Here is a 21612-nt window from a genome sequence, read left to right on the forward strand (position 1 = left end):
TTTTAAAAGCAGAAATCTGAGCCTGGACCACGAAACCAGTCACAAGGGTCAGTTTTTTGAAATTGAGATTTATACATCATCTGAAATATTAAATAAGCTTTCCATTGATGTATGGTTTCTTAGGATAGGACAATATTTGGCTGAGATACAACTATTTGAAAATCTGGAATCTGAGGGTGCAAAAAAAAAAAAAAAGAATATTGAGAAAATCGTCTTTAAAGTTGTCCAAATGAAGTCCTTAGCAATGCATATCCACTCACAAAAATAATTTTTTGATATATTTACGGTAGGAAATTTACAAAATATCTTCATGGAACATGATCTTTATTTAAAGGGTTAGTTCACCCAAAAATGAAAATAATGTCAATTATTACTTACCCTCATGCCGTTCTACACCCGTAAGTAAGATCTTCGTTAATCTTCAGAACACAAATTAAGATATTTTACTTGAAATCCGATGGCTCCGAGAGGCCTCCATAGGGAGCAATGACATTTCCTCTCTCAAGATCCATAAAGGTACTAAAAACATATTTAAATCGGTTCATGTGAGTACAGTGGTTCAATATTAATATTAAAAAGCGACGAGAATATTTTTGGTGCGCCAAAAAAAAAAAAAAAAAAAAAAAAAAAAAATAACGACTTATTTAGTGATGGCCGATTTCAAAACAATGCTTCAGGAAGCATCGGAGCGCCAAAGTCACGTGATTTCAGCCGTTCTGAACGCGATCTGAATCATGATTCGATACACTGATTCATTTTTGCTCCGATGCTTCCTGAAGCAGTGTTTTGAAATCGGCCATCACTAAATAAGTCGTTATTTTGTTTTTTGTTTTTTGGCGCACCAAAAATATTATCGTCGCTTTATACTATTAATATTGAACCACTGTACTCACATGAACCGATTTAAATATGTTTTTAGTACCTTTATGGATCTTGAGAGAAGAAGTGTCATTGCTCCCTATAATGGAGGCCTCACGGAGGTTTTACGGGTGTGGAACGGCATGAGGGTAAGTAATAAATGACAGAATTTTCTTTTTTGGGTGAACTAACCCTTTAATATCCTAATGATTTTTTGGCATAAAAGAAAAATCAATAATTTTGACCCATACAATGTATTGTTGGCTATTGCTACAAATATACCCGTGCGACTCATGACTGATTTTGTGGTCCAGGGTCACAAATGTGAAGCATGTAATCTTACACATTAAAATCGTGTTAAAATTCACATTGTTTATGTCTTACTGTTGAAATAGTGATTAATTTACCATTTACAAATTGGCCCCATTCACTTCCATTGTAAGTGCCTAAATGTAACCTAGATTTTTTTTTTTTTTTTTTTTTTTTTTTTTTTTTTTTTAAGGATAAAGAGTGATAAGATAAATATATTTTTGTGGTAATCAACATTACACAACAAAGTACTGTAGATTGACCTTAACTTGTAGATTGACCACATTAAGGCTTTTCATAACAGCCTGATAGGAAATTTTGTTTCATATGATCCATGTCTCTCATTCAACAGGATTTGTAGTAATTTGATGGTCTTTTTGCAGATTAATGTGTCTTCAGTATTGCAGTGCAGAGATCGATAGGCCTGCTGGACCAGCCGTGCAGCTGTGAGTGGAGCTGTTATTTCACAATTGCTTTGAGTGAGAGCCTCTTGTAAATCTCTTTAGACATGCTGACATCTCTGTCATGATTACGAGTCTGAAAAAGACTCTCCGAGGCCTGGTAGAGTTGATGAAGTCTGCCATAGTCGAGAGACAGCATGATTTATGACCCCGACAGAACGGCATCGAGCCAATGGTACCTGAAGCTCCTTGCATATACAGTCAGTTGGACACTGATTGTGAAAACCCACCAAAATCAACACCGTAGGACAAATAAGCACCCGTGGGAATGAGATCTATATGATAAATGGAGAAGAGAGCAGGATCTGTCTGATAAACGGATAGGAAAGGTGGATCTGGCCGAAGTATTAGACACACTCATCACCATCGAGTCTATAGAGCTGCGAGCTGTCTTGTCATAGTTGATAAATACCCTCTATTTGTCTGTCTAAATCTACGCTGAGAGATTTAATCATTTAGCTGTGTTAAATCAATGATAGACTCGCAGCAAGCTGCTCTGTGCGCCCTGGGACTAAATTTAGCAGAAAAAGCACCGTTGCTAACCTCTGACCTAAAAAAAGCCATTTAAATCTTTTAAAATACTGTCAGTGGGACACAAATCAGTTCAGTGGAATGAATGGAACATTAGCAGCCATTAACTGCACATGGAGGATGTTTAAAGTCGGTGTCTTATGTCATACATATTGCTACTTAAGGTGAACACTGGTAAAGTGGGACACTTTTGGAAATGTAACTTTTAATTAGGATCCTTATGCCATATTACCTGACATTACACTTCAATGGAAAGCTTAGGAAATCTCTTTAGTCAAAAGTAAACATTACAAAATAGTAAATACTGGGAAGGAGAACACTGAAAGCAATAATAATAATTGTTGTTGTTATCAGTCTATCTATCGAACTATTGATCTATCTATCGATCTATCTATTGATCTATCTAGCAACATAGGGTTAATATACAATATTTTAGAAATTCAACTTAGAATATATTTTTAAAATCAACTTATTTTAAAACTGTGTTATTTCTCCTTAAAATACCTTTAACATTTTATTCTCTGCTCACTAAAATGCCTAATTAGCATTAGCAGTGTCAAAAGGAGACTGTTTCAAAATCATAAATATCAATTAAACTCACATCCCACAATATCATAAAACTCTGATTATTTTATTTATGCAATGAAAAACAAACAAAAATATATCCAATCAAAATGACATTAAAATAATAATGTTGAAAAGAGAAAGAGAGAGAAAAAGAGAGAAAAAAGAAAGTATGTTCTACAAAAGTACATGATTTTCTACAGAGGAACTGCCACTTGATCTTCCTGTTCACTCTTTCTGGACTATCTAAATCCAGCTGTGCTCTTGGGTTTTTTTATGCTCGTACACTCTTGGTGGGACATATTTTCCTCAGCTGGTTCTGATAGCTCATTGTGTCCTTTTGAATCTCCTGGTCCACATTAGGGGCATCCAGACTGATGTTCTCTTCCATGTGATGTTCAACAGATGTTTCTGTGCATCCTGGGATCAGATCAGCCAATTCCCTGTTGTCGTCCAGTGTGGCCTGCTTAGCAGCATAGTTTAGTTTTGCTTTAATTCCTGCGTATTATTTAAGCAGAGTGTCTCATTAACAGTGATTGTCGGGTTATTTCTCAATAAAATTTATATGGAAGGATATATTGGACTGACCTGAGATTTGTCTCTGAGATCTTCCATGAATACCACCACGTTCTTCACTGTCAGTATCAAGGTCTGGTCTATCAGGGGTGTCCACAAACTCTGGGCTGTCTAAATCCATTGCTCTTTTGTGGCTCTCCTGCTCGTGTTTGTCAGCATCATGTGGTTTACCAGCCTGGTCTTTGAGGTTCATTCTACTGGCATAACTCTGAATTATGGGATGAATCTCTTTCATAAAGTCTGTGACCGCACCGTTCTGTTTTTCTAACATCCTCTGGATCCTTGGGGGTCGGTTTCTCCCGTTCACCTCAGGTCTGTCCATTTCCTGACTACTAATGTCCTTCATCACTGCCCAGAATTATAAGACGAAGCACGTATTCAGTAAAAAAATACAGAAAAAGATATTAGCTTTATTCAGTGAGCCAAAACTCATGACTTATTTACAATCCTTGTGAATTCGAAATTTAAGTTTTATGGCTTTTATTCCATGTCTTGTTAGCTTTATAGCTAAAATTCACATTGAGCAAAAAACACAATTCAAATGTTTAGGTTTGGTAAGATGTTTTTGAAAGAAGTCTCTTATCCTCACCAGGCTGCATCTATTTTGATAAAAAAAAAAATATATATATATATGGTAAAAACAGTAACACTGTATCTGTAAAATATTATTACGATTTAAAATGACTGTTTTCTTTTAATATTTTTTCAAATTTTTCAAAATTCCTGTCTTCAGTGTCACATTATCCTTCAGAAATCATTCTAATATGTTGATTTGCTGCTCAAGAAACATTATTATTTTTTGTGGAAACGGTGATATATTTTTTTCAGGATTCTTTGATGAATAGAAAGTTTAAAAGAAGATTATAAATGTATTTACTGTTACTTTTTCAGTTTATTCAATTTTTTTTTTTTTTTTTTTTTCCAAAAAACTGACCCCAGAATTTTGAATGCACTGGCAGATTTGATCACATTTGTAAACCTACATACCTATTGCTTTATGGATTTGTTTGTTGGAGCTCTCAGTCAAGCCTGTGTCCATGTCAGACCTGTCCATACTCATACTCTCTATATTAAGATGCAAGAAAAATCATATTTAATATTACAGTATATCACATCAGCAGATATGTGTACAGTTAAGGAACTGATGGAACTATTGCTTACCTGCTGAGTTTGCATAACGCTCCTGTAATGCTTTCTGAGTGTCTGTTGACAGGAGTGTGTAAGTGATTAAGTATACAGATAAAAGTATAAAAACTGAAGTTTTAGCATGGTGACAAATTGTTTACTCCAACAATCACATCAAATCCTACAGCTTACCTGTAAGTGTGGTTCTCAGCTGTAACCTCTTATAGTTGTCACCCTCTGAAACAAACAGTAACAGTAAATCAGTAAAATACCTGGATTGTTTTTGTCAAATAACTAACAAGTGTTAAAATGTTTTGACAATCTAACATGCTTTGAAAAAAAAGAGTTTCATTCAGGGACGTGCACAGGAATTTTGAGGGGCAGTTGCTCTGACCTAAAAAAAGGGCTCTCCCCTACCAAAAAAAAAAACTTTTGTCGATGTAGTGTTTTGACATCGACAACCCAAGTGCATTTTACCTCAAACTTGCGTCTAGTTAACTTTCTAAAGTAGCAATCGCTTCTCGGGTCGACATTAACACACTGACAAAATTATATTCAGAATTAAAAATATTTTTATACCACTTTTTAATGTGTGATTGTGTAAAGGTTTTCATGAGACACCAACCTTTCGCGAACTTGCTTCCAACACTCGTTCTCATGGAGGCGCGGTGTGCACGGAGGGGAGGGGCTTTGCGCGCGCGAGTAAGTTATGTGAGAGAGACGCGTGAGTGAGAGACGCAGGGAAATGAAATGCAGCTGAACGTTTGCTCTATGAAAGAAATTGACAAAGACGAAAACTAAGGACATTTAATCTATAATTTTATTTTATTTTAGTTAGTTTTGCCAAACACACATCACAGTTTTGGTTAGTTATCGTTTTTTTGTAATGCCTCGTTTTTATTTTTATTTTAGTTAACGACGATGTTTTTTCCCAACTAGTTTTCGTTTTTTCGTTCGTTTTCTTTAACGATTATAACCTTACTCACCTTTCTGACAACGTTAAGTCGTCTCATCCGACAACCGCGACAATCTCCTTCTAGTGCCGCTCATGCAGGCTCAGCTCAGGTGCCGGTCGCGTGCAGCGCTGCAGCCAAGCAAACAGAGTTTGCCCTTCCCCTACTGACTTTCACTTTAGGACGGATGCCCGAATATGGAAGTGAATGAGGCTTTGAGGCTTTGCGATTTTTTTATTTTTTATTTTTTTATCTAGGCCTACGTGAAATTCTGCATCCATTGTACGATTTTTTTATTTATTTTTTCCACCTCGGAAGGGCAAAGTGAGTCGAGAAGGGCATATTTGGGCAGTTGCCCGGGCAACCTGAGCAACCCCCCTGTGCACGTCCCTGGTTTCATTCATGCATGCACAACTATAATGAATATAATGCAGGCCCTGTACCTCTGCTGTCTTCTGCTGATGCTCTTTCAGCTAATCTGCTGTCTGTTTAAAAAGGAAATTAAGAAATAATAAATATATAAATAATAAATCCTATTAACTTTAACTTTACTCTCATCTGTTTTCCTGATCACCTGAGTTGCTGCTTTCAATGGATCTCTCCTCAGCAACATCTTAGGAAAGACATGTTAGAGAGGTCATGAATTTAAAAATCAAAATAAATTGGATAGCATGAATTCTTCATTTACCTGCAGGTTGTACCAAGTCTGCTTTAGGAGTTGTGTTGGAAAAGTCTAAAATAAATAAATAAAATACTTTATTAGACACATATTACATATTATATACATATATATTTTTTTAAACAAATATACTTAAAAAAGAAAAAAAATTAAGTAAAAAATACCAGCAGAGATCACAACTGTTTCTGGGGCTTTACATTCTGTAAATAGAGTAAACAGTCTGTAAACAGTCGCATACTTTTAGCTAGGTCACTTTTATCAGTGATTACCTAAATCGACAAACATACTGGTCTGAATATTAGCCTATATCATTTTTTTTTTTTTTTTTGTCTATACATGACCATGATTTCCCTGTTGCATCCACTGTCTAATCACTCACCTGCAGTCGGATCTGTTGGATGCACAGGATCCAGAATCCTCACTGTTGTTAGATCCATTTCTAAGGAAAAAGGGCTCCTGAGGTCAGAACCCAATAACCAATAGCACAGCTGACTGTTTTCTGATTCTCATATAGAGGATTAATAGCACTTCCCTTCATTTCCATACAACAGAATCATAGGTCATACTGAAGGAACAATTCACAGACCTGAGAGCTGTGGTGATTCAGTGTGGACAGGAGGCAGATTCATTTCAAATGCATCTGAGACAATGTACAAAACGGGAATGAATAAGTAAAAATTAGCATGAATTTAAAATTATTCAACTTATTCATTAAACATGCTCACCCTTCAGGAAACGTAACAAATCTTCACTCCCTTCTAAAATACATAGTGAATAAATACAATTAAAATGATTTCATTATGATTTATTTTAGAATATAATAGATTATAATCAATGCAAAGCAAATATATAATTGTTCTAAACAGTCATAATTAGAATATATTGTCTAAAACTTTGTGTAAAATCTCAAAGTAGCACAAATAACATGACGATTTACCTCTCATAGCTGCTGAATACACAGCATTTATAAAGACTAGAACAGTCAGGGAGCTGTTGATGCTGAGCCAGGAGAGAGAACGAGAGGGAAAATTACAACATTTTCCAAATGTCAATGTAAATGAAACAAACACATATTTAATATTGTTGAGCTGTCGCTCTCATCGTTCAATGTCATTAATTTTACACCAGCAGACATAAAACAGCCCTACATATTTGAACACTAGTAACACGGTTCTTGTATTTTATGGTGGAAAATGCTGACTAAACATATCTTGACTAAATAAACTCAAAAAGAAGAAGAAAAGAGAGTGGTTTGGTAACTTACAGCTTCATATTGAGTACCAATGTCCTTTCTAAAGGGCTTGCGTGTAATTTGTGGCTTTATATCAGTGCAGGTCACTGATCTGGACAATAGGTCATAGATGAGCAGTTACAGAGACACTGGAGATGAGGCCTGAGAAACCAGCAAAGACCTGTTTTGCTCTGAATGGCAGGTGTGTTTTTAAAATAATAAGGGGATGCATGGCTGAATTTACCCCATGGCATTTCCTTCCTTTCACAGAGATCCACTGAAGGATTTTGTTTGTGTCATTGTGAAGAAATAGGAAACCTTTAGATTAAAGGCTTTTCATTTAGGCTACCTTATAGACTCCACATAGGTGGTTTTAAAGTAACAGATTTTATAAATAAATAAAAACAATATATCAATATTGATCTACTCTGTCTATTCAAAAGTGATTATAAAAAGTAAGATGAGGTAAAGTTAGACACCTTCTGATCATTTGTCATATAATATACAGATAAAGCAGTATTAAATCATATAATTTAAGATGCTTCCTCAAGCACCCATAGACCCACAATTTCAATCACAAAATTTTCCAGCAAACCGTGACACCTTAATATAGAGACAATTATTTATTTTAAATACAACAAATTTCATAAATTGTAATAAATAATGGTTTAACCTTCCAGACTTAACTAATGTTAGGGTAAGGAATTGTACACCCCCTGAAACTATGTCAGCATGATTTCACTTTTTAGTAATGGAAGAATATGCACAATGATAAAGCAGCTTAATAAGAAACATATAATGGATTAAGTTTCAGTGTCCCACCGTACCTATATCCAACCAATGTATAGAATAACATTTGTAAAATTTCTCTTTTGTTGAAATGTATAATATAAAAATATATTAAAGATGGAAATAAAAAACATTCCACTAGATTTCATATAACATGCCATGACCACTAGATGGCAGAAAAAGCTCAAGAAAGAAGGTCTAACGCAGGGGAGTCCAATCCTGCTCTTGGAGGGCAACTGTCCTGCGGAGTTCAGCTCCAATCCCAATTAAACACACCTGAACCAGCAAATCTAGGTCTTACTAAACATTCTATAAACTTCCAGTTAGGTATGTTGAGGCAAGTTGAAGCTTAACTCTGCCGAAAACTGGCCCTCCAGGACCGAGTTTGGACACCCCTGGTCTAACGTGTTGGAGGGCTAAATTTTGCTATGCCGCAACCGTGCAAAAACCCATCTGCTCAAAAAAACTAAAACTTAACAGCTCAAAATGCTCTGGCACTTTCGAACAAATTTAAATGCCGTCATTAGCTATGTATTTGTCTATTTAATTGTAATGTTTCTAGTCATTTTAATGCTAAAAATGTTATTTAAAATAAGTAAAATGCCCCCTCCCCTCCCCCTCAAAATAGTTTCTATATCGTACTGGCTAATACCAGTAAATTCCAGGTAATAAAAAAACAAGAGTGTTTGAATCTGTGGTGAATTAGTTGAGTCTCGCCTTAGTGGAGAAGCATAGCGGAATGCGAAAAAAAGAAAAAAAAAAAACTTTAGGCGAAAAATTAAACCTAGTTTTCAACGAAAGCCAACCATCGTTTTCCCCTTTTTTTTATTGAATTCCATAGAAATGTGAGGTAGCCCTGTTTTCCCATCTGACTTCAAACATACCATTCACTGTATTAGAGGCTGCAATAAACGTACAGCTGAATAAAGCAAGTGACATGGTCTTTTTTCCCTTAAACAATATATTTCCTCTTTTAAATGATTTATAAAACAAACAAAAAAAAATCTCTGCCAAAAGTATCTATTGCAACCTTTAAATGAATTTACAATACAGTAAGATATTTAGATTTTAACTCTTCACACTGAACACAGGCAGAGGACAAATACGAGTTCAGCCTCCACTACAGAGCTAGTCTTCAACATCGTATTATTTCACTAATAGACAAGACCAAACGTAAGAACAATTTAAGAAACACTTAAACAAGAATTAAGGTATTAAATTATTCAATTTGTCTAGACAAGATGCTTTGAGAGTGACACAAACCGTCCATATATTTTTGTTCGTACTTCATTTAGCCAACCAATGGCAAACCACAGTAAAACACAACATGCAATTCTAAATTGATATTTCACCTGTTTAATTGGTTTAATTGTGGGGTAGAAAGAGATGTAATTCACTGAACAGTCACCTCTCAAAAAAAAAAAAAAAAAAAAAAAAATACAAAATTTTTTTCATAGTATCAAACAAATGTCTGAAACTTCTTAAAAACAAAAGACAACTCCACTCATACATACACTCTCACACAAACACGCACACAGAACTGAAGGTAACACAAAAATTGGCATATTATTGATTGTGTTACTCAGCAGTTGGTACAAAGTCCTTGAACAGCAACTAGTGAGAGTTCAACAAGATCCGGGACCAAAATTAACCTGCAATACACACAGAACCAGCACAGCTGAAATGAAAGAGCTTCCATTATTGGTAAGAGAGAATGTTTTGATACACAATGATCGAACAAATCAGAAATATTACAGTAGTTTTGATTGAATCTGGCCTCCAGTCCGGATGCAGAGCTGAAACGCAATGTAACGGGAGGAATCGTGACTTCGGTGCAAAAGCTCCCTCCAATGCGAAATCAGCTCACGTCTCAATCATCATTCTTCAAAATCAAGCAAAGGGGATCTGCATCTTTACTCAAAAGTTCAATATTTATGACACCAGATTGTGAACTGTGATCAAGACTATTGTAAAAACAGGAACCAATATATATTTTTAAATCCCTGCCTCCCAAAAAAAAGAAGAAGTTAAAAATAAGTCAGTGAAATGGTTTGAGCACAAGAACACTAGAGGGACATATAAAATTAATTTTATTATCCTTCTTCAGGTGGACATTCACGTGTGTTTCTAAACAATAACGGCGAGTGAAATTTCACACCCGTTTGCTTTTCTAACTCACACAGACAGGTGCAAAAACATGAGTTTCTTTGAGTTCAAGAACCCCTAAACAACAACTGAGGAGAAGAACAACAAAATAAAATGGTAACTTAACATTAGTTCTGTGTTATTTGCAACATAAAAATAACCACAAATGAAATCAATGTCCCCCCACACCGATTCACAATTCCAAGCAGGCCCGGGGAGGGAGAGAGAGAGAGAGAGAGAGAGAGAAAGAGATGGATAGAGAGATGTGAGAAAGAGGGGGGGGAGGTTGGGCAGTTGGTGTTCAGGGCTGGGCTCCAGCGGCAGTGGGCACTTGTGTGGCCATTGTGTTTGGGGCAGGGATGACGGGTGAGCCAGCGCTGATGTTGGCGATGTTGGGCTGTGTGCTCGGAGTCATAGAGGTGATACCTGCAGTGTGTAAGTCACCAACAAGTTTAGCATAGTATTTTTAATTTTCCCGCACACAGTTGAAGCCTGAATATGTCTATTAGTAACATTCTGGTCAAATGCTTATTAAACAATTTAAGAGTTTCACCCAAAAATGACCAGTCATTTATTCACCCTCATGTCATTCCAAATCTGTTTGACTGTCTTCTGTGGAACACAAAATAATACATTTTGAAATATATATATTTTCGTCCATACAATGAAAGTCAGTGGGATCCAATGTTGTTTTGGACACCACTGACTTCCATTGTATGAAAAAAGTCCAAAATATTCTTCAAAACTTTGTCATACAGGTTTGAAATGACATGAGGGAGATGACGATATAAATCACAATTTGATAAATGACAATTTCCATTCATTTTTAGGTGACCCACTGAGGAGAAAGATAAACGGTTTACCTGCCATCAAGCTAGAAGAGCTGACTGGTGTGGAACTAGCAGCCATTCCTGCAGCTGGTGCTCCTCTGCCCTGGTCTTTAACTATGGGGTCTACACACAAAGCAGCATACAAAATTTGTCATCTTGAGATAACAGTTACTTGAAGTGTCCATTATCATGTACATTAAATCCATCTGAAGCCATTTAAACAGTTCCATGGAAATCTGGTCTAAACATGCTCTGGCAACGTCACTCAAACCAAAAACTATCTGTAACAAAATTGTACTAATCCAGGGCTCAATAATAAGGATGGTCTGGAGTTAGATAATTTGTTTTGTCACTTGCCCTACTGTCTTTTTTAACTTATTTTGTTACTTTTTTGGCATTGGCCAGGATAATTCACAAGAAAATTAAAGGGCAAAAAGAAAAATGTAAATACAAAGTAACAAATATAATTGTCAAATTTAAATGACACCATAAAATTCATCCCAAGACAAACACATTATAAACTATTTATAATTGTGTTGCAATGTAGCTTTATCAAAAAATTATGCATAAAAATGTCCATATATATGTCCAAGGCAAGTAAAATGTGAAGAGCCTGTATTAAACACAGATAATTAATATCCTTATTGTTGAGCTCTGCAACCAGTTTAAAACCCCAAATGAAATCACCATGAGGCATAAACATTCATCAATAAACAGAAAAAGCCACCATTTATTCCTGTTCAAATAGCTTTGAAAATTGCAGGATCTATTATTTACTATATACACTCAATGTAATGGGAGCATTTGGATGTTTGTAATAAATCGATTTATTCAACTATGTAAAAGAACATGCAAGAAAAAAAAACTGCATCAAACACAGACTAGAAAGCATTTACAGGTTTTCAGGGAGTCAATTTTAGGAGTGCTAAACTCTGGGAACTCACAGAAGTAAGGGTGGTCCATGGCCTCGCGGGCCGTCAGTCGGGCCTGGTGGTCATAACGTAGCAGCTTGTCCAGAAAATCCAGAGCTTCGGTACTGACCAGGTGCTGATTCTCACTGTGCACAAACCGTTCCCATCTCTTCCGGGAGTGTCTGGGTGAGAGATGTTAAAAGTGGTGTAAACATGACTCTACACACACAAACACTTCAGTTCAATAACTAAAAATGAAAACTATGGTACTTTAAAAAACAGAATACTTGTTTTAAATCAACCTCATAAAATCTGTCTATCCTGATCAAGAGTGTATTAAATTCATACCTGCCCAAAATGTCATTGAAGCGTGGGTCCAGCTCAATGTTATATTTGTCAATGTAATCATACAGGTCCTCTGTACCCAGAACCTTTGCAATCCGAACCAACTAGATAGAAAAACAAGATCACATCAATAAAATGAACACAACAAACATGAACCAGCTAGTGTTGTCACAATACTGGAATTTCCAACTTTGACATGATACGAATAAATAGAAAAATGGAATAAACATGTTTTAAGTTTTTCAGGTGGGTCTAACATTATTTAGGTAAGAAATAATACAGAAATTAAAGTCATCAAATGTAAAATAACACTGGATAGTTTTCATTGTAAAAATTAAATAGAGATAGATGCTTATAGCCTAAAGTTACAAAAGTTTTTCAGTCAAGAGCATGAGTGATTTTCTCATCTTTTGTTCTTTGATCAACATGACAGACAGCAGCAGGCTTACTAGTTTGCTGTCCTTTTAAGAACTCGCAGGGTGGATCCAATATACTGTAATTACGTTCCAAAACTGACTATATTTACCTGAATACTTGGCAAGACGGGCATTGTGACATAATTTTGTATGTATTTGACTGTTTAATCGCAATAGGCCACGAAAAAGAAGTCAATTTGGTTCTTCCGAGCTGTTTGAGAGCACCACTAGTTAGATCAGTGGTGTGCACCCTTAAATGGTGCGAGCGCGAAAGACTAAAATTAATCGCAATACAAGCACCATTCAACCAGAGCGAATGAGACGAGTGACGGTGCGTGTCCACTGGCGCAAAGCGAGCGGAGCAGAGCGAGCATTTAGTTAATTCCTATGGAAGTTGAGCTTCAAGCTCACGCACCGGAGTTCGCCGTCAAAGAGAAGAGAAAGCGAGAACACGCTTGTGTGTCGATACTGCAGAAAAAGTGTACTGGAACCGTTTCAGATATTTTGGTATTGATGCATAACGAAATATCAATATTTTTGACAACACTAGAACCAGCATAAAAATAGTTTGAATTCAACAAGTAAAATGTTAATGTCTGGACATCACTGCTATTTGTTTTGAATAAACAAGTTAGTTCAGGCTAAAATCAATTAAATTGTGGACCTGGTCATAGTTGTCATGTCCATGGAAAAACGGTTCCTTCCTGAAGATCATACTGGCCAGCATGCATCCAAGACTCCACATATCCAGACTGTAGTCATACATCTGAAGAAAGATCAAAACATTTATTTGACTAACTTAAACATATCAACTGGAATTGTCATTAAATGTGAAAACAGGCATGTCAATGATTAATCACTAAACGATTAATCAGCATTACTCATTCAATTGTGCCTTAATTTGAACACAAATGTGTTCAATAATCATGCAAGCAGAAGGCAAAAATGGTACAAAATCATCCGATACAAGTGCACGCACAGGAGCCTGCAAGCTGCATGCATTTTATGTCTGCTATACAAACTTAGCTTGCGTAACAATAGCAATGCAGGCTCAAAATCATGAGCCTGGAGCATTTCATTGCGAGTATAGATTAAAAATTACAATCTGTGCGGCAACAGTATCTGTTAATGGACACCATGGCATGCAAAACGCGGAGAAACCATGCCGCAACATTCGTTTAGCACACTTGCATTCTATGTTGCTCCAAAACCAAGATACGTAATAGTTTGTGTCCTTGTAAATTCACATCCCATCTTAAAGAGACTAACCTGATAGTCCACAAGTAGTTCAGGGCCTTTAAAATATCGGGAAGCCACGCGTACATTGTACTCCTGGTTTGGGTGGTAAAACTCAGCCAATCCCCAATCAATCAGACGAAGCTTTAAAAGGGAAAATTCATATTCAAACAAACAATGAAAAAACTGGACTCAATCTATATGCATTAAAATTGTCATCAATTACTCACCCTCATGTTGTTCCAAACCTGTAAGAATTTTGTTCATCTTCGAAACACAAATGAAGATATCAAATGAAATCTGAGAGATTTCGGTCCCTCCATTGACAGTCCACGCAACTACCACTTTGTCGCTTCAAAAAGCTCATAAAGAGATTGTAAGACTAATCCATATGAATAGAGTGGTTTAGTCAAAAAAACTTTCTGAAAAGACTTTTTTGATAAACAGATTGTATTTAGGCTTTTGCTAACAAACATTGATCAGCAAATGATCAGTGAATGTTTATATGTGAATAAAAGGCTGAAATCAAACATGTCTCTTCAGAATATTTGGACTAAACCGCTCAATTCATATTAAGGACGTTCATTTCAGGGTTTTTATTCCTAACTGACAACCGAAGCTCGGTAAACGATCATTAACTGCTAACCAACAAGATTATATTAAATTAGAATTTAATTAAATTAACAATGGATGTGTCTGTGACCCATTAAAAATAACTAACAAAAAAAGTTTAGTTTTACATGCACAAATAACAGCATAAACAACAGAAGAACATGAGGATTCATCGTCACATCACGCACCTGCAGCGCTTCTGTGAACGAAGAAAAACAGAATAATATATATAAAAAAAGAATAAATACATGAAATATATTTCACTTGAATTAACATTAACAAAATGAAAGAAAAAAAAAAAAACTAAACTGTGCAACAAGTAGTATATGCTAAGTTTCGGTTCATTTTTGTGACATGGTCCACAAACGAAAGGAAACCAAGACAGCAGAAAGTGCATCCTGTTTGTTTTCTGTATTTTACAAAAGCACAGTTTTGTTTTATTGTGAGTGTACATAAATAAAAGTAAACCCTTTACAGTTCCAAATGACACCTTATTTTTAACAGTATGACCAAAAATGCAGTATTTTAAGTTTTTTTTTTACGTCAATATTGGATTTTGAGTGAAGTACAAAGCCTAGTTTACATAAATAAAGGTTTAGACCTCCGAATACATCACGAATATGGAACCATTTGTGCTGAATGAAAGAGGTAGGTTATGTGGGGCCAAAGTTAGTTTCGGTTTTGCTTTAAATTAATTTGTTTTGGCTTGATGTATATATTTTTCATTCTTGTTCTGTTCTGAATACAGTTAAAAGGTCCCGTTCTTCGTGATCCCATGTTTCAAACTTTAGTTAGTGTGTAATGTTGTTGTTAGAGTATAAATAAAATCTGTAAAATTTTAAAGCTCAAAGTTCAATGCCAAGCGAGATATTTTATTTAACAGAAGTCGCCTACATCGAACGGCCAGTTTGGACTACATCCCTCTACTTCCTTCTTTAATGACGTCACTAAAACAGTTCTTTGACTAACCTCCGCCCACAGGAATACACAAGAGTTGCGTTTGTAGAGCGTGTTTGTCGCCATGTCGTCGAAACGCTGTTATTTTCATCCCGCAGTCCAATCGCCGGGTCTGATTCCGGCTCAAATTGATAGGGTAAAATTAAAGACATGTTTACAATAACACTGAGCGCGTGCATCTCCACGTTATGGTAAGAGGCGTGACCTTTCCGGGCAAGGAACGCTAAGCTGGTGTCGAATCACAACACAGGAAGCGCTGGCACAATCAGAACTCGTTACGTATTTCTGAAGGAGGGACTTCATAGAACAAGGAAGTCATCAGCCCGTTTTTATGACAGTGGAAACAGCGGTATACAGATAAGTAAATTATGTGAAAAATACTGTGTTTTTGTACACACGAAACATGAACACATGTTATATTGCACACTATAAACACAATCAAAGCTTCAAAAAAAAAAACACGAAAAATGGGACCTTTAAATTTAAAGGATTTGTTGTGGGGTGAGGGGAACTAAAATAGCCCATAGCTATGTTTATAGCATTTATGTTTGTAAACATTTCTCTTTATTTAGACCTAACGGTATTTTACATTAATGTAATAATAAAATGCAACTTGTAGGCAATTTGTGTCTTTATTTTCTCTCAAACTCAATTTTATGTGTAGTGCATTTTTAACCATGCAGCAACCACTTTCAAAATATCTTGGAAATTACTTTAAATTTTACTTTTTAAACTGTTTAACCGCTAGTATTCATCGGTTAAAATTCTTACTGTTGGTTAACCAGTTAATTATGAGCATCCCTAATTCGTATGGATTAGTTTTACAATTAATGAACTATGAAGCATCAAAGTGGTAGTTGCTTAGACTGTCAATGGAGGGACAGAAATTTTTCAGAGTTCATTAAAAGATCTTCATTTGTGTTCTGAAGGTGAACAAAAGTCTTATAGGTTTGGAATGACATTAGGGTTAGTAAATGATGAAAATTCTCATTTTGGGGTGAACTAACCCTTTAACATTTAAAAGTTTGGCATCGGTAAGATTTTTTTTTTTTTTTTTTAAGAAATTAGTACTTTTTCAGCAAGGACACATTAAAGGGATAAAAAGTGACAGCAAAGACTTTTACATCGTTACTAATGACATTCCAAAATTTTTATGCTGATCTTTTGAACTTTCTATTCATTAAAGTATTGTGAAAGCACCACAAAACATTTAGAAGCACAAATGTTTTCAACACTGACATTAAAAAGAAATGTTTCTTGAGCAGCAAATCAGCATATTAGAATGATTACTGAAGGATCATGCAACTGAAGACTGGAGTAATGGCAGCTGAAAATTCAGCTTTGCCATCACATAATTAAGTTACATTTTAAAATATATTAAAATAGAAAACAGTTCTTTTAAATTGTAATATTTCAAAATATTTACTATATCTAATCAAATAAATGCAGCCTTGATAAGAATAAGGGACTTTCAAACACACAAAAATAAGCTTACTGACCCCAAACTTTTGAATGGTGGTGTACATTTATATAAATAATATAAATAAACAAGTAATGCTCATAATGTTGGGTATATTCTTAATTCGGGTGATACCTTTCTGTGCTCATGGTCAATCATGACATTGTGTGGCTTCACGTCTCTGTGCATTATTCCCATACTGTGGCAGTAGTCAAGAGCCTGGGTATAAAAGAGAGAAAATAAGCATCCATCAGTTCAGAGTGAAAAGCAGTTGAGCTCTGTGTAAAGTTTCTACAGCAACAGAACATTCTCACTAATACTATGAGCATAACTCAAACTGTTTTGACATTCCAAATAAGCTAGAGAGGCAGATATTGCTGGTAATGTTCCATGATATTGTTCTTGCAACCCACTTTTGAAATGGGATTCAAGGTCAGTATGTGTCTTTGTACAGGAGGATCAGTGTGATCATCTCACCTTAAGAATTTCATACATGTAGAAGCGAATGTCATAGTCTGATAATGTTTGATACAGTTGCTGTGAAGAAAGAGCAACAGTTTAATACAACTTCAAATTAAATGCAAATAAATTCTCTAAGGAGGGCCAACAAACAAAAACAGCTTACCTTGAAGTCTGTGTTGTTAACATGCTCAAAAACCAAAGCTGGTGTGCGGGACTTTGGATGGAAAAAGCAGAATTTGTTTTGTTTAAATGCGCGTGAGAATCGCATGCGATATATCGCCCAGCCCTAATTTGTTTTACACCCAAAAGGTACACAAACAAACTTGCATATTTACATTGAAAATGTATTAACTTTCCAAGAAAATACCTGCAAGGGTCACAATAAAAAAGTCTTAAAGTTAGGAAGACAATGACAGGTAAACTCCCAAATATTTCAATAAACTCACCACAGGATCCTTTACGATGTCTAAAAGCGTTATGATGTTGGGGCCTCCTCTCAAGTTTTCCAGAATTTTTATTTCTCGTTTAATTTTCTTCTTTTTCACTGGCTAAACATACAAGAAAAAACAATAAAATAAAGCTTTAAACATAAACTGACTTATCTCCTGTCAAATCTTCTCCACAGTGTGAATGCAAACATCAGATGATACCTTGAGTATTTTGACGACTACTTTCTCATTGTTAGTGATGTTTATGGCTTCAAACACTTCACTGTATTTTCCCCGGCCAAGCTTTCGCACTAACTGATAGTCATCCTGATTACTGCAGAATACGAACATACAAAAGAGTACATAAAATGTGAGTTTAAAGCATTGAAAGTGTCAAACATACCACGCATGCCACAAAATAAGTAATAAAGCAGAACATTTGATCTAAGTCTCTGAAAATGTCAAATTTCGCTATTTATAGTGCATGTAATTTTCAAGTACTAAAAAAATTCAAGAGAACACACCCCCAATCCACCACATGGGATTCATAGTCCCAGTACTCTCTGGGTCGCTGTGTGTTTACATCAGGGTAAACTCGAGAGCGACTTGGGACAGGGCCAGACATATTCTACACACAGTATTCCCTGAAACACCTGGAAAGACAACAGAATATAACAGTTTACAGGAGGATCAGGAAGATGTTTATCAAATCAAACAGCTTTGAATAGCATAGTAAATAAAAGCTCTGAATTGCCCAACATAGACCAGGGGTTTCCAAAGGGATCCGGCACCGCAAGGCAAAAGTTTAAAAAGCAGTACATTAGTGTTTAAAATAAATAAACAGGTGAATAAATAAAAAACTGATATTAATATTACTTTTTTTATTTCCCACAGTACAAATTGGGTCTTTATACCAGAAACCAAACAGACGCCTTTTAAATTTTAGGAAGAGGCCAATCGCGTGAGGATGATTATATCTGGAGGTCCATGAAATCAAACCCTGATCTATGTTAATTTCATTAATTTTTACAAAGCATACTTATATAGGTTGGTTATTACCTTGGAGGGTTCCTCCAAGCAGCAAATGACAGGTGAAGCTGATGAAGGCAGATGTGATGACTTTATGGTGGAGCATAGGCTACAAAATACATTAAATGAGCCTGTTAATACCACTTTAATTTGAAATTCATTACATTCAAGCAATGCCACACAAACAACCCACCTGATTGTAATTCGAATGAAAGAGGACATCCAGGAGATTATTCAGGAGACACAGCAATCCTAAAAGTCATTCCTCATGGCCCTCCAGATGCTGGAAAACACAAGGATGTTGTAAACTTTACGGACATCGCTCTGCAACATCAGCCTGGGTATCAAAGTACTGATTTACGAAACAACGTCCATTAATAAGAAACCAGGTTACTGTACTGCCACATAGTCATTAGACTAACAAATCGCTGTTTGTGATCTTCCTGAGTGAATTACTAATTATTAGAACTATATGAATTAGCTTAATTAAAGTAGGGATGGGAAACACATGGAACACATAAAAGCCTAACTAGATATTATATTTAAGCACTATACCTTCTATTTTAAAGAGGAATACTAGTAAATTTTTCCTAAAATCAATATCTTGTTTTGAGGAGCCACAGGCCTGATGACACAGCCAAAGAAACCAGTCGAGCTCACTGGATAGCTTTTCTGCATTCCCAACTTTATTTACATATAATCCATATTATTAAATAATTACAAACAGGTCACATAATCAATACAATTACAGGATTTCTTAGAATCGTATTATCAGCTTCCCAAAGCAGCTGTTAGTTAGCCAGCTAACCGCTAACTAGCATAGCGTTTGCCACGCCTAAGTCATTTCTAAGTCATTTAACGACACATTTAACTCATTCACACTCCAAACTGTTCATTTCAACTTAAAACAAATTATAAAAGCATAAGTCACCCAATACATTAACCCAGCGACAAATATCACAATGTTCTATCGCACAAATGCTGCTAGCTGAACGTGGCGCAACACGCCACATCAAAGCTAACGCCATTCGTACAAAAGATTAAACAAGCGCATTCAAGAAAATACATACCATTTCATATTCGTAAGAATTATAAAACATACACGAAGCTGATATTTGTGTTTAATTGGACCTGGAATTAAACCAACCAGTTTATGTCGGTTTTAATAAAGAATACGGCGGGTTTTAGTGCTTAGCGAGTAGCACTGGCACGCGCTAACTGTGCCGCCTTCAAATAACAAGAGATATATCCACACAAACATGTGTTAATAGTGTAGTGCCTTACGCGCGAATCCTTATTTGAAGTAAATGTGAAAAATGTCAGTTAACGTAGGAATACAAATATCAGTAGGTCGTAAAAGCACACTGCATTACCTCTCGGCGTCTCCTGATAGACAATATGGCGGATGCTGCACTGGAGAAAGGCTGCGTCCCAATACCTGGAAAGCTGCTCGAGAAGAACGTGTGGAAAACGCATGTGATGTCTCAATATGCTGTCTACATAGGCAGCTCACTAGGTTTTGAGTCACGGCTAAAAAATAAAACGCGCAGACAGACCGGTTTCATTCAGTACATTCTGTATATGTGTGTAAACGTGTAACTGTGCACATATAATGTCTATTAATGCAATTCAAATCTTTCTTTCTTTCTCTATGTTGATATATTTACAGAAAGTATTTCTGCATTTATTCCCAGTTTATTATTTCAAAGTCTGCACATCTGTCGAAGTTTTCTAAATTTATCAGTTTGTTTAGGTGTGTATGGCATTATAAGCTATTAAAATACATACATTTTCTACAATTTGAATATTCTTCATATTTGTTTAAACAGCCTTAATTTTGAGCAACCTCAATCAAATGTGTTAGGTAGGCCTACTGCTGTTTATAAGTGTTTCAATTCATTTCGATTCAGTCTGTCCTGTTCATTTGTATTATTGCACAATAAATATATCAAGCTTTATGATGTCATGAACAACCGACCAGTTGCTAAGTAGGCCTAGATAAATAGCTAAAAAGTTAGCATTTAATCTTCCTAGAGATAAGTTTTATCAGAGGAGACAAAAAAGGAGTGCTGTCCTTTGTCAGTTTTTATCTGGGAAATCTGTTGCCATTAACAGCAAACAAGATGGAACCAAATAAAGGCATGTTCTTAAGGAGAATCAGTGTAGAATTACCCTCAGATATAATTCAAATCCAGATGTTAGGATTACAATATACACCCATTAAATATACCTCATAATAAGTCTTTGCTCATTAATTGTTCTCTGATAGATCTTGCGATTATATGCAATCATAAAGACACTGTTTCATAAGATATAATACATTAACAACTCAACAACAGGTACATAATTGTGAGAAATACCAGAATAACACCCAATGAGATAACATTAAAGTATTGTATTGAGCAATATGTTATTTATTTTTAATTAATCAATCCAGATTTCACATCTTATCCAATTTCATAAAAAAAGAGCAATATTTACATAAATTCTTAACTTTTCTGTTTTGGTATTAAAACTTATCAATAATACAATCATTTCAACCACTGTAGATATGAACAGGGAACAATAGATCATTAATTATGGATTAATGTTTAATAAAACTTGTAATATGAATAATACATTAATGTCAAATAGGCCACTGTAGAAATGATTAGGAAACCATTGGTTCAATGAACCTTAATGTGGTGTGAGAGTGTAACGTCTTCA

The 21612-nt window shown here is 35.5% G+C and overlaps 2 protein-coding genes and 1 long non-coding RNA gene across 6 annotated transcripts; 1 reads left to right on the plus strand and 2 right to left on the minus strand.

Moving 5' to 3' along the window:
* Nucleotides 1-947: 947 nt before the first annotated feature.
* Nucleotides 948-11188, plus strand: LOC125243544. Its single transcript, XR_007179063.1, has 3 exons — nt 948-1007; nt 1551-1613; nt 11052-11188. It is a non-coding gene; the product is annotated as an uncharacterized LOC125243544 (long non-coding RNA).
* Nucleotides 2775-7343, minus strand: zgc:194210 (uncharacterized protein LOC794982 homolog). Its single transcript, XM_048153269.1, has 14 exons — nt 7321-7343; nt 6994-7055; nt 6782-6814; nt 6643-6696; nt 6436-6495; nt 6221-6256; nt 6066-6110; nt 5952-5990; nt 5821-5862; nt 4617-4661; nt 4461-4502; nt 4287-4364; nt 3312-3647; nt 2775-3221 (listed from the first exon to the last, which is right to left on the minus strand). Exons 1-14 carry the CDS (start codon nt 7326-7328, stop codon nt 2998-3000), a joined length of 1104 nt encoding a protein of 367 aa, XP_048009226.1. The 5' UTR covers nt 7329-7343; the 3' UTR covers nt 2775-2997.
* Nucleotides 10150-20434, minus strand: csnk2a1 (casein kinase 2, alpha 1 polypeptide). 4 transcript variants are annotated; one of them, XM_048153265.1, is made up of 15 exons: nt 20280-20434; nt 19100-19189; nt 18937-19015; nt 18402-18530; nt 18100-18211; nt 17896-17997; nt 17613-17663; nt 17465-17524; nt 17123-17206; nt 13993-14103; nt 13388-13489; nt 12311-12411; nt 11996-12144; nt 11085-11174; nt 10150-10647 (listed from the first exon to the last, which is right to left on the minus strand). In XM_048153265.1, exons 4-15 carry the CDS (start codon nt 18500-18502, stop codon nt 10523-10525), a joined length of 1188 nt encoding a protein of 395 aa, XP_048009222.1. In that variant the 5' UTR covers nt 18503-18530; nt 18937-19015; nt 19100-19189; nt 20280-20434; the 3' UTR covers nt 10150-10522. The 4 variants fall into 4 exon arrangements, with proteins under 4 accessions (XP_048009222.1, XP_048009223.1, XP_048009224.1 ...); XM_048153266.1 differs by lacking the exon at nt 20280-20434 and adding an exon at nt 20191-20250; XM_048153267.1 differs by lacking the exon at nt 20280-20434 and adding an exon at nt 19977-20142.
* Nucleotides 20435-21612: the final 1178 nt, after the last annotated feature.

Source organism: Megalobrama amblycephala, linkage group LG13, assembly GCF_018812025.1.
Source record: "Megalobrama amblycephala isolate DHTTF-2021 linkage group LG13, ASM1881202v1, whole genome shotgun sequence".
Classification (NCBI taxonomy): Eukaryota; Metazoa; Chordata; class Actinopteri; order Cypriniformes; family Xenocyprididae; genus Megalobrama; species Megalobrama amblycephala.

Excerpts from the sequence above, each read along its gene's own strand:
- zgc:194210 (XM_048153269.1), bottom strand. Across the intron at positions 6,496-6,642 it reads TGAATCACCACAGCTCTCAG|AAATGGATCTAACAACAGTG; the intron begins GTCTGTGAATTG and ends CTTTTTCCTTAG. Across the intron at positions 6,257-6,435 it reads TCCAACAGATCCGACTGCAG|AATGTAAAGCCCCAGAAACA; the intron begins GTGAGTGATTAG and ends CTCTATTTACAG.
- csnk2a1 (XM_048153265.1), bottom strand. The coding sequence starts at position 18,502 with ATGTCTGGCCCTGTCCCAAGTCGCTCTCGAGTTTACCCTGATGTAAAC. Across the intron at positions 18,212-18,401 it reads TCCCATGTGGTGGATTGGGG|TAATCAGGATGACTATCAGT; the intron begins GTGTGTTCTCTT and ends CGTATTCTGCAG. Across the intron at positions 10,648-11,084 it reads CTCTTCTAGCTTGATGGCAG|GTATCACCTCTATGACTCCG; the intron begins GTAAACCGTTTA and ends TACACACTGCAG.